This window comes from Rissa tridactyla, chromosome 7 (assembly GCF_028500815.1).
Source record: "Rissa tridactyla isolate bRisTri1 chromosome 7, bRisTri1.patW.cur.20221130, whole genome shotgun sequence".
NCBI classification, from domain to species: domain Eukaryota; kingdom Metazoa; phylum Chordata; class Aves; order Charadriiformes; family Laridae; genus Rissa; species Rissa tridactyla.
Genome location: NC_071472.1, coordinates 56,156,712 through 56,171,238, shown reverse-complemented (window position 1 = coordinate 56,171,238; position 14,527 = coordinate 56,156,712). Strand labels below are relative to the sequence as shown.

At 53.1% G+C, this 14,527-nt stretch overlaps 1 protein-coding gene across 3 annotated transcripts in view; it reads left to right on the top strand.

Moving 5' to 3' along the window:
- ATP2A3 (ATPase sarcoplasmic/endoplasmic reticulum Ca2+ transporting 3) overlaps positions 1 to 8,856 on the top strand; it is a 52,521-nt gene extending 43,665 nt beyond the window's left edge. Inside the window, exons 17-22 of one of the 3 annotated variants that reach the window (XM_054208952.1) lie at positions 34 to 119; positions 749 to 882; positions 1,309 to 1,426; positions 2,060 to 2,177; positions 4,096 to 4,168; positions 8,474 to 8,856. In XM_054208952.1, coding sequence (XP_054064927.1) covers positions 34 to 119; positions 749 to 882; positions 1,309 to 1,426; positions 2,060 to 2,177; positions 4,096 to 4,168; positions 8,474 to 8,549 — 605 coding nt within the window. In that variant the 3' untranslated portion in view covers positions 8,550 to 8,856. Of the gene's footprint in view, positions 1 to 33; positions 120 to 748; positions 883 to 1,308; positions 1,427 to 2,059; positions 2,186 to 4,095; positions 4,169 to 8,473 lie in introns of all 3 variants that reach the window. The other 2 variants (XM_054208954.1, XM_054208953.1) reach the window with 2 other exon arrangements.
- Positions 8,857 to 14,527: the final 5,671 nt, after the last annotated feature.

Below are 14,527 nucleotides of genomic sequence, written 5' to 3'. Positions count from 1 at the left end.
TGCTGGGGGTAAGGGTGTCTCTCTCGGCCACAGTGTACGTGGGCCTGGCCACGGTGGGTGCAGCGACCTGGTGGTTCTTGTACGACGCCGATGGACCGCAGGTCTCCTTTCATCAGCTGGTGAGTCGGGAGGGGAACGGGCCAATGTGTTGAGCAGGTGGGTGAAGGCATGGATTCAGGCATGGGGTCAGGTGTTGGGGTCTTTCCTCTACCTTTCTTCTGTGGTTATGGTAGTGTTCCCAAATTCCTGGTGCAGAAGACAGTCATTTAAAAAGAAAAGCAGATTCTCTCTCTCAGGCTTATGTTTCCAGCCTTGCTTCTGCCAGCAACTGACTTGATACAAAGAAGCTGAAAGTAGCTCCCGTACCTGATCCCACATCGAAAGGGATCGATTTTTACGTTACTGTAGGTCTGAGCAAGGTGGTGGGCAAATGGGTGCCATCGCACCCCAATGTCACATGCAATGGAAGATGTATTTTTGGTGGAGACACGTGCGTGCTCAAACACTTTATTAACTGCACATGAAAATCTCTAAGCCACGATCCAGCCATAACCCCAAAGCCCCATCAGAAGCTGGGTCACTTCATACGGTTTTATCAATTGCTCTGAACTGTGGGATATTTAATAGCGCCCCTAATAATCAAGGTTCACCATGTGCCCCTCAACCAGTCGACCTCTTCCTCCTCTTTCCTGCCTTTCCTACACTGCTGCTCTGCCGTGTATTTACCAGCGGTTTCCTGTGCCGACAGAGGAACTTCATGAGGTGCACTGAGGACAACCCCATCTTTGAAGGAATCGACTGTGAGATCTTCGAGTCGCGATACCCGACCACGATGGCCCTGTCCGTGCTGGTGACAATCGAAATGTGCAATGCTCTGAACAGGTAGGGTGGCTGGAGGAATGCTCTGTGTGCTCTACGCATGACCGACTTTGTGTAGGGTGTCCTTTGGCGGGCTGAGGGCTTTGCTTTGTCTCAGCAGAGCCATTTGGAGTGTTCTCGCAGTGGACCACTGGGCTGACTGTAAATAAACTCCTCCGAGCCAGTGTGCTGCTGTCGATAGCAGTGGAGGAAGGGCTGGATCCGCATCCGTTAGCAGTTTGACCCTGTTAATGACCGTTTCTCATCCACGCTCGGCTGGTTGTGTTGAGATAGGTGTCCAGATCCAAACCACGGCAAAGCCTGAAGCTGAACAGTCGGGAAGAGAGGGGCTACAGTGTGCAGCCTCGGAGAGGAGGGGGAACCCCCAGCTTGGGCAGGCATGGGGAGCAGGAGGTTGTTGGGGCTAACGTTGTCCCCTCGCTTTCGCAGTGTCTCTGAGAACCAGTCGCTGCTGCGGATGCCTCCATGGCTCAACATCTGGCTGCTGGGGGCCATCATCATGTCCATGGCTCTGCACTTTCTCATCCTCTACGTCAAGCCCATGCCTGTGAGTGCTCTCTGCCACCTGCACGCGCAGCCCAGGGGCCTCCTCCTGTGGGCAAGGACTTCCCTGGAGCAGTCTTTGGGTCTGGAAGCTTCTGGGACGGTTGTCCCCAGCGTATGCCCAGTCCTGTGACTCAAACCAACATGGAGTCGAAGAGAAACCCTGCCCCAATGAGCCTTTACTTAAGTCAGAAGCTCTCCTTACAGGCAACGGAAAGGGGCATGGATATCTCGGCTCCTTTCGGAGGCATTGCCTCCCTTTGCAGTCCAAGGCTGGCGATGGCTCAGCTGATGCCTAAAGGCGCTTAAGATGAAGCGGGTCGCAGTGCCCAGGGGGTTACATTGTCCTTTGTCCCCTGCTAAGCTCCTGTGAGCGCATACGGTCCTAGCCTTTCTCCCTTTTCTCACCTGCAGGAGGGGTGAAGGACGTTGTTTTTTACTGATCTTGGCCAAGAGCCACCTTGGGATCATGACAGCCCTTGAAGGAATCCTGTTCGTTGAGCTGTCTGGATCCTCCCTCCTTGTACCTGGGGTGACCCTTTCTCAACCTGTGCCATACAACAACCTGGCCTTTAAAGCAAACAAAAAAACCCCACCTCCTTCCCTATTGACGTGTCTAATCCTTTCCGCCTTGCAGCTCATCTTCCAGGTAACCCCCCTGAGCTGGCCGCAGTGGGTGATTGTAATGAAAATCTCCCTGCCCGTTATCCTGCTGGATGAAGGACTCAAGTACCTTTCCCGGAACCACCTGGACGGTGAGCATGCTCTGCGCCACACTGCGTTATGTTTGCTCCATGGCGCTTTGCTGGGGGGTTCGTGGTGGCTTCGCGGGCGCCTTGCTCACCTCCTCCGCTCGCATGGTGTCTGCGCCTGCATGTTCATCCACCTTTGCTGTGGAAAAGGGACGTTTTCTCCTACCCCCTTCCTTCCCGGCTGCCACAGCAGGCAGAGCAGTTGGTACTTACATCTGCTTGAAATGCTCCCTTAGGAGCTGGAGCACTAAATAAATATGCCACCTGTGTTTATCCAGCTCCTCTCAAACCTCTGGGAACCAGGTCCCTTCTCTTATAAAGCAAAACAAATCAAACACCGGTTTCCAACAGGAATCCTTAATTTTTTCCCTTTGTTTTCCACCCCTCTACAGCCATCCTTACCTTGTATTTGCTGCCGCTATTTTAAGAGCAAATAAGAGCTGAATGTGTTACAAACTGTTTTTAATGGGGCTGCCCTTGGCCGGCACCTCTCGGGATCTGTCCTGTGGCACCCGTGGAGGAGAAGCAGCTCCTGTGACACCGGGGCAGCAGTTCCCATGTGCTGTAAATCACGGCCTGTGTTTGGGCAGCCCTCCCAAGAGATGATATCATCTTTCCTTTCGCTTCTTGCAAAAGATGTTGCTGTGGGTGATATCTGAGTTAAACCGGCAGGTTTTTCCGAGCGGCGCCGTGCCCGCCGTGGGGCTGGCCCCTCTCCAGGAAAACAGGTTTGATTCATTTTTTGTTAAGGTGTGTTTGCCTCGACAGTGATGGCAGGGAGACGAAGGGCAGGAGAGATACCATCCTTGCCCAGGGAAGATGGTCACCTTTCCACACCCTCACCTTGCTCAAACCTTTTTTCTCCTCTGAAGCAACCGGCGTCCTAGCAAACCCCTTCCTTTTGCCTTCACCCCTTAATAATGACTCAAGAAAACTGTGCAAAGCCACTCTTGCATTTCGGGGCTGACGGCAGGTCTGTCCACCCTTAGCAGGGAGGGATTTGGGGCATCGTAACTGCCCTGTTTGGTTTCTCTTGGAGCGGAACCATGCCAAAAGCTGGAAATACGGGATGGGAATTTATTGCAAGCAAGAAATGATCACAAACAGGTTGCGTTCCCCATCGCCAGCTCACAGTTAAAATCGCCCTTCCTTTCTGCAGCGAGCTGATCCATAACCGCAGCGATTGCTCAGCGAAGTCTCTGCTGAGAATCAGAGGTGCAGGGGCTCCTGGTTTCACAGACCAGACAGAAATTGTTTCTACCTTATTTTTATTTAATTGTTGTATCTCTCAGCAGGCTGACAGGTGCTTTGCATCACCCGGGCTCGTTTTACCATGCAACCACAAGCCTGTAGCAACAATTTTATGGCATGGCGCTGGGCTGGGGCGTAGGAGAGCTGGTTTCATTCCTGGCTGTTGCATCCCATGCATGCCCTCGGTCTTCACTTCGCCATCTGTGAGCTGGGGATGAGTCTGTCTTTCTCCCACACTTTGCATTTCTCTGTAAAAAATCAGTGCTGTTGGAGGAAGGGCTTTTCTTCAGCTCTGCCAGCGCAGCTCCGAGCACAGCAGGGTTCCTGGCAGGCGTACGATCCGTTCAAGTCCCATCGTACCAGCTCTGAGCGTTTCCTCCTCCCGTGCCGTGCTCCCGACGTGCCGGGTCCTGTGAGCTGCGCTCATCCCCATGGTCACGGTGCTGCTGATGCTCACGGGTCGCTCTGTGTCTCATCCAGCAAGGGTTTCCCATGCAGCTATTCAATCACGGCTACGGGGCAAAATCACGCTTAAATCATCGCACTTGAAAGAAATAATTGAAATCCTGCATCTTCCTAATTCCTCTGGGCTTTGAAAAGCAAACAAAAAAAACCACAAAAAAACCTCAAGAAGCCACTTTTAAATGTGGTATTGTGATTTTTTTACCAGGCATTCTCAGGACGGTAAGACACACGTGGAGCGGGGAGCACCAGTTGAAAACCGGCAGGACTCCAGAGCAAGGGTTGGCTTTCTTACGTGTCTCATCCCTGAATGCTGTATTCCCGTGTTTCCTCCAAAATCTTGCTCCTGTGTGGTGGGGACCTGCTTGGACCATGTCCGGGTGAACGTGGCTTGGAAAATCAGCTGATAACAGAGCCCAGGGACCCCGTACCCAGACATGGTCTCCTTTCCCACACTGGCCTCTGTGTTTTGCTTCAAAATAAGGTCTAAAAAGCCTGTGACACAGCCGTTTCCATGGCAGTTTTGGGCTCTGCAAGGCAATGCTTGGGGATAGTCTCCAGCATGGGTCCTTCTGAGGGATGGCCAAGGGTGTTCAGTTGAGGGATGCAGATGTCTAGCTGTGAGTTCTGCTGATTCAGGTTTTGCATGGAAAATTTTCTCCTTTGATCAGATTCAGATAAGTTGTGTTTCCATTACGCTGGATTTTCCTTGTCCTTGAAGCAGCAGAAAGCTGAGACTCTTCAGTTTTCACCGCAGTCTCGGTGTTTTACTTTCCTCTCCCCATCACCCCAGTCACTTCCAGCCTCCCGTCTTGCATGCTTTGTGTGTGCCTCTGCCTTCATCCGTCTCTGGCCCCTCTGAGGTTTCTGCTGTCCCGGTTTTGGGAGGCAATGTGAGTGTGAGACGGCAAGCCAAAGGGCATGGCTGAGCTACGCTGGCTCGGCGTGACCCGCAGATGTTGTGGTCAGGAATGTGGAGATGTTCTCCAAGGTCCTCTTGGGTGTCCATCCCACAGATACACGCTGGCAAGCTCACAAGGGCTGACCACCCTCAAGGACCTCTTGCCATCCTCTGTGCATTTAAGTGTATTGGTTTCTGAGCCCCGTGGCACACAGGAAGAAGGTTTCCAGGCATCTATGCCAAGACCTTGCAGAAGTCTCTTTTCTGAGTGGTTCTCAAAGGGTACAAAATCCAGACAGGGCGCTGAGATAACCCCGGTGCTCGTGCCCCTCTGTGCGCCGTCAGCCTGCTGCCGCGGCCACCCCGCTCCCCTCCTGCCCCATCCCTCATCTTCACCACCTCGAAGCGAACCCATCGCAGGTGTCGGTGGTCCCGGCGTGGTGGTTTCACTTGTTTTCAGCCCGGGTGCTGTTTCTCCCCACGTCAGGAAGCGGGTGCTTTCTGCAGCACAGCTACGAACCGCCCCGACAGCCGCAGCGTCTCTGAAAATCAGAAGTTTTGCTGTGCAGGAGTTGTCTTGGTGTGTTTTGTGGCGGATTAACATTTATGCAGCCGTTTGTCCTGACGCCTGGTGAGAACAACCACCCCTGCGTGATTTTTCAGGAGCTGCGAGGTGGTGCCCGTGCCGCTGGGTACCTGTCCCCACCTGTCCCCTCCCCGGCGGGCAGCACGGTGCTCCGCAGCCACCCGCCACCGCAGCTGATGTGCCGGCAAGATTGCGCCCTTGGCTGAGCATCTCCGCTGCTGAGATTTGGCCTCTTATCTGCAAAGTCGGTGTCGTCTTTATGCTTTAACATCCTCCGGGGGAGAGCAGCTGGCGGAGGTGGCTGTGTGGTGACAAGTGTGTCACGCTCCCCGCCAGCGCCGGCCGGGGCTCACATCCCTCCGAGACAGCCTGAAATCTGCAGGGACCAAAATCTCTGTGTCCCATCACAAAAAAAATCCCTGCACATAGCGAAAAGGAGCTGCTCGCCCTCATCTCCCCCGTGTGCCCACACCTGGGGACACGAGCAGCCCCCGAACCACCCCCCCGGGAGCAGAGGGGCGGCTGCAGCTCCCCTTTTCCCAGCGGAGGAGGCAGGCGTCCTTCTCCCCGGCGCGGCAGAGAGCCGGGAGCGAGCGCCCGCGGCCGTGGCTGCCCTTGTAGGGTAATCTCTGCGCGGAGCTACCTTGGCCGGGCGCTGGCGCCGGGGGGAGGAATGTGTCCCCACGGGCCAAGTCGTTCGCTCGAGCTGTGGGATGCTCTGAAGGAGAGCGGCACCGCACCTTTCGCTGCCGGAATCTCTCCAGATGGGATTTTACAGCTCTGCTCCCTTGCTTTTTATTTTATTTTCCTTCTCTCCCTTTTTTTCCCCCCCTCTTGACTGTGCACGTGCCGTGCTTTAGAAATGGCAGAGCAGAGGGAAGCTCTCGGTGCTGCTGCCCCGGTAGGGCAAAGGGACGGCAGGGGGATTTCCCTTTCGGTTTTCTCACGGGGTCCGGGGTCTCGGCTGAGGCTCGGGGTGCCCTGGTGCAGCGGGGCAGACGTGCAATTTTCAGAGCTACAAGGGCTGCAGCGTTTCCCTCGATGGAGGGATGGTCTTGGCTGGCGGCTGCATCCCTCCAGCATGACCTTTTACAGGAACCTGTTAAGAGAGAAGTAAAAAGTAATAAGGAAAACACCCCGAAAAGCGTCGGCTGTTCTGGTGGGGAGCAGATCTTGTAGGAGATGAGCTCTGGTCGTTCGGTTGCAGGTTTGCAAGAGTTGAAGGGCTGTGACAGCCCTGAGAAACCTGGTGATGTTGGGATCTGGTGGATCCCAATCACCCCATCATTCCTGCAAACAGGATCCCTGTGTGTGGAGAGGAGAGCCAGGCACCGGCATTTCATGGAATCATGGAGTAGTTTGGGTTGGGACCTTTCAAGGCCATCTAGTCCAACCCCCTGCAATAAGCAGGGACACCTTCAACGAGATCAGGTTGCCCAGAGCCCCGTCCAACCTGGCCTGGAATGTTTCCAGGGATGGGGCATCTCCCACCTCTCTGGGCAACCTGGGCCAGGGTTTCACCACCCTCAGAGTGGAAAATTTTTTCCTTATGTCTAAATTTAGGGACCTGCATCCTGGTGGAGCAAAGTGGGCACCGGACCCTCAGCTGTCTGCAGTTCTCACGGATACCCCCGACTTGCTCTGTGCCGGGGGGTTCCTTAGAGGCCCGAGAGTGATGTTTTGAAGAGCATTCGCCATGGTTAAGCACTCGCTGTCGGCGCTGCAGCCGTGTCCCCTTCCTGTCCCTGCCCGCCGTGCGGCACGGCCGCCCCCCCCTTTGCACAACCGTTTAGGGGAAGCGCCGTGGCTGGCAAATATCCGCCGGAGCTGCTGAAGAGGCACCCCCGCAACGTGGAGGAGAGGAGTTTTGATCGTTGCAATGAGATTTAACACAGCACGGTCGCCAGCATCCCTGCTCGGCTCTGAAGCCGGCGGAGCAGAGGTCATCCCGAGGGATGCTGCCATTGCAGCGATCAATTTTATCTCGGGACGCGAGAGCTGGGCTCTCCAGCCAGCGCTGGAAAGAAATTTTGGCAGAAGTTGCGAAAAAGTTTTTGGGGTTGTTTTTTTTTTTTTTCCTCTCTCTCCCCTGTTATTTATTAATTCCCCGGGAAGCTTGTCGGCACCAGGGCTGGCAGCGGGCGCGGAGCCTTGCTGGTAACCCCAGGCAGGACCCCTATTCATCAAGAGCACAGCAACAGCGGCCCGCTGCAAATGTGTTTGGTGATGTGTGCAGCGATGAAAGATAGAGAAATACAGTCAAAAGATTCCTGATAAGTGATTTTTCTAACTCTTCTCAGAAAGTGCTGCCTTGTGGGTTTGTTTTTGTTTAAGAAAAAAAAGCTTGTTCTGGGCAGAAGAAAAGCTGGTTCTGGTCTTTCCCAGCCCCGGGCTGAAGAGCAGCCGCTGCCTCGGGGAACCTGAGGTCGCTGCTGTTGACTCCTCGAAAACTGGGGATGTGGTTGGTGTGAGACAGGCTCCGCCAGGGATTTCAAGGCTGAACACCGTAGCTTTCCTTCAGGGCACGTGTTGCCTGTCACCTTCCATGTCCAACTGCATAAGCAGGGTGGGGAGAAGTGAGAAGGGCAGCCCTGGGGATGGGGCAGTGGCTGCAATGGGTAGATTGGTCCTTGTTAGTTGTCCTGGAGGTCTGTATGGATGTAAATGTATACATGGATGTAGATATATATATGTAGCGTGTGTAAGTGGTGCCCATGGAGCAGTCTCCATCCATCTGGCTGCAGTGGGGACGGGGCGGTGGGATGCAGTGAGCTTCGTCCTCTCTGTGCCGCCGCCTTTCCCTGGGTGCTGCGTGGTGCTCTCGTTAGGAGCGGTAACGAGGGATCCCTGCCTGCTCGCCTTCCTGCTGTTCCTGCCTGCGTGGCTCCAATTCACTCCTTTCCCTGCTTCCTGCAGGCTGTGGATGGCGTCTTCCTCCTGGGGCAGCCTGAGCTGCCGCAGCTCTGTGCAGACGGGATCCCAGGTCCCTTCTGGGATCAACCCCAGAGCACCCTCTCTTGATAACAAAAACAGGGAGCTGGTTTGCTTTTGAACCCTCACCAATACTTTTCCTTCTCTTTTTCTTCCCCTTTGTTTCAGGAGAAGAGGACAAGAAATGAATGACACGAAGGAACCGCTCCTAACTAAAGGCTCCCTAACTTGTAACTCGGACTGAAGTCTTGCATGCGTGACCATCGCTAGAAGCCAGCAGGACATGCATGTGTCCGACTATCAGACAAATGCGGGTGAATCGTCGAAAAGAAAAATACTGATTTTGTTTTGTTTCGTAGCTTTCTTTTTCCTGTACATACGAGTGCAATTACTGGACAGCTGGCGTAGGGTTTGGGGACGGAGCTGTGTGGACCCGGGTCGTCGTAACGCGGTTCCTTGGGGATTTAGCCCTGCAAAATTTGAGACCCTCTTTCCAGTTTTCACCCTGACGGGGTGAGCTCAGGCAAGACGTCCTTCACGGGAGATCGAGGGGCGGGGGGGAGTTGGGGGTTGTAGGCAATATGCTGGGCACGGGTGGGCGGCTGCGTTCCCTGGCCGGGCAGGACGAGCGAGGGCAGGGGAAGGGCTTGGCGGTGGGCGCGGGCAGAGGAGGGAGGCGAAGGGGCCGTGGGTTGGGGTTGCCGACCCTCGATGATGCCTGCGGTGTCGGTGGGGGCATCCCTGCGGCTGCTGCGCTCCCCTCCGTGGTGTGGCCACTGGTGGTGTGGATCTTGCCGACTGTGTTTATACGTCGAGGTCGGATGCGTGCGGTGGAAGGTGAAGTTCTCCCTACTTATCGCACTGTCCTGTTTGATCCCCGCGTTGTGGGAAGCCCCACACCTTCTCAGGCTCATCGGACACCAAAGCGTTGATGCAGTCTTGTGTGTTCTCCTCCATCCGGCGTCTTCTTAGATCCCATCTGCACTATTTGAGCCGTAGCCCTCTTCCTTGTAGGGGCAACCGTTTGAAGCAAAGCATGGGGATGGCCAGCTTTGCATCCCTCATGTCTACCGCTCACTCCTGGTCACGTTTTTTATCCTCAGTTGATTTTTAACCATTTCCCTAGCAGGAGCAGAGCTGAAGTTCTTAGGAGCATGTCCATGAGTTCGTGTCCTCCTGCCTTGGAGGACATCGCTGTCTTGCACAGGGCGTCCTTGACACCGGAGATCCGCCTTCGAGACAGGGATGAATGTATGCTTGTACATAACGTAGTCCTTCTCCGTGAGCGGTGTTTGTCGCGGCATCCCTTTTTATGAGGCACCAACTTTATTTTATCCTCTTGGGATGGTCCTGCAGCAGCAGTGACACGGGCTGCAGAGAGAGTTTGTGGATTTTGGGATCCAGTAAATTGATCTTTCTCCATTGAGCTGCGTCAGCTGAGGAGCTGATAGCGGGTGATCTCTTCTCCAGCTCTCCAGATCCTCCCTCCTGTTTTCCTCACGTTCCCCCATGATCCGTCCTGATGATATTTCATTAGCCAGACCCTGTATCTTCCCTTTCTCTTAAATTCCAGCAGCAGCACTCGAGCCAGGGTTTTGGAAGCATTTTGCTCCTTTGCTGTTGGGGTTTTTCTTTTACTTTTTTTGCCTCTTAAAAGCTTCCAGTGCTTTTCTGTTTCTCTTTTACCTGGGCAAGAGCTACTCTTCCTCTGTACAGTAGGTGCCAAATACCATCCTTCCTTTCTTTTCTCCATCACCAGCATTGAAGATGAGCAGAGCCCCCAGACCAATGGGAATGTACAGAATTGTTATACTACTGAGCTGATTTAATTGTACAGAAAACCTTGCATGAAATGTTGTTACTGTATTTAATATATAATGTATTCAAGAAATTTTAATATGGAGCTCTTTAAAAAGATCTTTATAGATACTCTGTGGCTAGAAGATTGTTGCTGATTTTTTTTTTTTTTAATATTATTATACTTTGTCTTGAAGAAGTTTTATTTTTCAGACGTGTTATGTCTGATTGATTTAATTGGTGATCCCATGGGGCGACCAGTTCCTCTGTAAAGATTTTCACTGTTCTGAGACTCACCCTGGCGTGGAGGACCAGGGCACGACCCAGGTACTGCTTAAGCCTTCAGAGTAAGGCTTCAGTAAGACTCACGCCATAGACGTGTGGTGTGGCCTTCCCCGAACGGGTGGATTTCACCTCGGTTTAGTACAGATCTTCTCCAGCTCTCTGTGCAGGGAAAGCACAGCGGGAATTTAATCCAGTACCAGCTCGGTGACTTCAGAGGAAATTGCCTCTCTGTTTCCCTGAGGCTGAAAACCAGTTTGGGAGAGGCTGGGCTGGATTCAGAGCATCCCAACCCCATTTGTAGGGTCCAGCGGGGCTTTCAGCTGCCCGATGGCATCTCCCTGGGACATGGTGGCCTCAGTCCATCAGGACGGACCAAGCAGGTCTGTGTTGCACCACCTGCGTTTCCCTGGGCTTAAGGTCAGGTGTGGGATTATTAATTTTACCCTTAAGGTCTGGTGCAGGTTTATTAATTTTACCCAAATATGTATGTGTGCGGAGGAGTTTCCTGTGTAAAGGTCCCGCTAATGAGTACTGAATAATGGATGGGAGTCTGATGGAAGGAGACCTAAAAGGAAAAAAAAAAAAAAAAAAAAGAAAGAAATAAGAGCTCTGTTTTGGAGCAGAGATGGAAATCATGAAATTTTAACTTGCTATTAAATTCCTGCTGGCAATTTTTGCTTCATCTCACCTGACACGGAGGGCTGGGGGTGGTCGTGCCAGGCGTCCGTCTGAACCCACTACCAGAGCGGCTGTTTGAGGAGCTGCTGCGTTTATTCCCTTGCTGTTGCCAGAGATGCCGAGTTGCTGTTATTTTGTCGTCGGTGGAGATGCCGCGCTGCTGCGAGCCCGGGCAATGTCGGCCTGTTTGTCCAGTCGCTGGGTTGCGAGTGTGAGTTACCGAAACCCAAACCATCGTGGGCCAGAAACCAGAGCTGTGTCCCAGCCAAAGGCTCGTTCTTTCCAGCAGGAGCAAATTGCGTTTGGTTTTTTATTGCAAGCCTCTGGATCTACCTAGAAAATAGTGCAGGAAACCTGGGCTAAGGCTCCCTGGAGCAGGCATCTCCCTGGCTAGGAGGGACCATTTCGACACATCCCCATTTCCCCTTCTGAACGGTTGGCCACGTCTCTCTCTTTCCCCCCATCCTTTAACTACTTGGAATACAGGTTTCACTCCATGCTTTTTGATTACAAATGTTTTCACGAAGTAGATAAAATATCCATGATGTAATTTTTTTTCCTTTATGCTTCGGTGACGGGTCAGGATAAATCACGGGGCAGGTATTTATCGCGCGCGTGCCACCAGCAGCGTGCTGGGCGCTTTCACAGGCTGGAGCATGTTCTTGTGCAAACTTGGAGATCCCGGAGCCGAGACCATCGCTTTGGGATGGGGTCTTGTGTCTTACCGCGGCATCCGACTGTGTGCAATACAAGGGAGATGGACACTGGGTGGCCATTTGGCCCGAGAGCTTCTTAAAAAAGGCAGCTTAGGGTCAAAGCCTCCGGGATCCGTGCTTTTTTCACAACTGAGTTTAGGAATTACTTCCTTTTTTGTTCTGTTTTGGTGGTGTTGCCTGGCATATTTGGGTTTTAACTGAAACGTAGGTCTTTCCAGCAAGACCTTTAGCATCAGTGGGCTGCTGCGGCAGATCCCCCGCGCGCAGGGACGCGAGGTGCACGGGGGAGGACACGCTGGGATGGCAGCATGGGGTTGTCCACGAGCACTTTATAGTCCTTTCTCAGGGCCAGGCACCGTGCTGGGCTACAGCCAAGGCGGGACGCGAGGGTCCCGCGTCCCTGGAGCGAGCAATTTGGGGGGTCAGCTTTGGGCAGCAGGTGCGGAAAGTCTTTCGTGCTGTTTCGGGACGTCATGTCGTTGTGGCCAGTTGCTAGATGAGCTCTTGCCCCTGCGGCGTGTGGTCCCGTCGGGAGGCACGTTGGGAAAGGAAAAAGAGAGATGCTCTGCAGAGCAAAGACGTACTGCGTCCTACGTTTTATTTCTGTCACGTGGCCACGGTGCGGCTCAGGGTCTGGGTGAGGTTTTGGATTTGTGTGTTTGAGACTTTGGCACTGTGAAGATGTCGTCTGTGTGTTTCTGATGCTTGGCTCAGCCAAGGCTGGATGGTACCACCAGGCACTGGGGAAGTCAGGAGCAGAAGGGTCAGGCTTTACTGGAGAGGCTGGGGGACTTCATTCCTGTAAGAGCATGGAATCTGGCGTTGAACCAGAGTCTCTGCTCATGATGTGGATGGCAGAAGTAGCCAGAGGAGCAATAGGAAAACGCAGCAGCAATTTTTGGTCCCTCTTTTGTGGGTCAGGTTGACAGTGCTGCTGCCCAGTCAGGGTCGTGCTCCGCAAAACTCATCAAATAATTGCTGTGCCAGAGCTCAGGCTATCGCTGTCCCAGTTGGTGGGAGATGTTCAAGGGCTTCAGTGACCTTGGCATCGTATCACTCCTGAAACTCAAACGCACAGGAGTCCCCAGTACCAACTCCTGAGACTTACTGTGAGTTTTGGTCCATACCTGGCATGGCCATCACCTTGTATAAATGATGCCAGAGATTCAGTTGTCCCTGTTCAGTCCCACCCGGGCTTTTTTTCCCCCACTTCTGTGGTGGCACTTTCTGGCAGGGCTTGTCCCCGGCAGGGAGACAGCCCGGGGGTCGGGTTTTTGGGATGAAGGAGAAGGGCTTCACCCCATGCAGAGCTTGCGTGGCACGGTTTGGGTTAGGCTTTGCAGGGCTGCAGTGAGGGAGGGGACACACAAGGGAAGTTGTGCTCCCTGGACCTGTCCTCCTGGTGCCGTTCAGCTCTCGGTATGAGCGGGGCACTACGTGAGCCTAAGCCTGTGTGCCCCTGGAGTGATGGGGACACCGGTGCTGCCGGCCGGAGCCCGAGCTGGGTCCATCCGGGCGCTTGGGACCAAGAGGAGGGCGAGCACTGGGCTGCCAGCGGGTGCCCGCAGTGGCTTCAATCTGGGAATATCCTGATTTTTTTTTTCTTTTTTTTTTTTTTTAATATGAGATGCCTGGACAGCCAGACCTAGAAATCTCTGAGTTTGTGCTTCATAGCGGAAGGTAAATCATTGTATCTGGGGGTGGGTGGGAGGGTGTTGTCTGAGGGGTAGAATTGAAAGAAACAAGGTTTCCTATTTTATTATATGAGAGATATTTTTCCACTAAATTACTGCTTCCTAAATCGTGTCCTTTGTCCGACTGTAAATAGCCAGGTGTGCCGTGAAGACGTGGGAAAGCTCCTCGTGGTCACATCCACACGATCCACTCTGTTCAGACAATATTGGGCTGATTTGTTTTATACTTATGAAATTACAGAAATAAAAGCAATTTTACTGGATGACTCTGGGGGTTTTTTGTTGTTGTTTTTCGTTGTTTTATTAATTTTAATTTTTTTTCTTTTTGCTTTTCTTAGCCTGTTTGTGGCCGATTTGGGGGCCATTTGGGAGCCCCTGGAGCTGTACGGGAGTGCCCGAGGGCATTCTTCAGCCGTAAAAGGAGCTGTGCTCACCAGATCAGGATTTCTTGTGGGTTTTCAGAGCAGCCAAACTAGAAATGGAGCTGAGCTTGTCTCTGGCATGGGACGACAAAGGCGAAGTGAAAGGAGTGGCATGATATGACTGTTGGGAATTTTTTAAAGTACCAGCTAATTCGCTCTCGGGGCACAAGAATACAAATAACAGTGCTAATTTTGACTGCATCCAGAATAGTCCTCACCTTATCTCCCCCAGCTGAGAGAGGAGGTTTAAATAAGCCCTGTAATAACCTCCACAAGAAATAATTGTTAAATAAATAATAATTAAATAGCTTGGCTTCCTCTGGGGGCGGCACAGGGCCTCGGGACCGTGCGTTTCCATCTCCGCATCACCCGGAGGTCTGCCCATGGTCATATGGAGAGCGGAAAATTCAGACGCAGCTGCATGTCGTGTTACGGAGCCAGTCTGGGTTTACGGTGAGATCCGCCCGTGGTGTGGCTGTGCTGGGATGTGGCTCCACGTGTGCCTTCCCAATGCTCCAGGCAGGAGAAGGGTGCTGCACAGGGTAACCCAAAACCTTTGTAGCCCAAAGGGGACATGAGACACCCAGGCAAACATTGATTTTTGGAAGGGGCCATTGCTTGGCCTGCTCT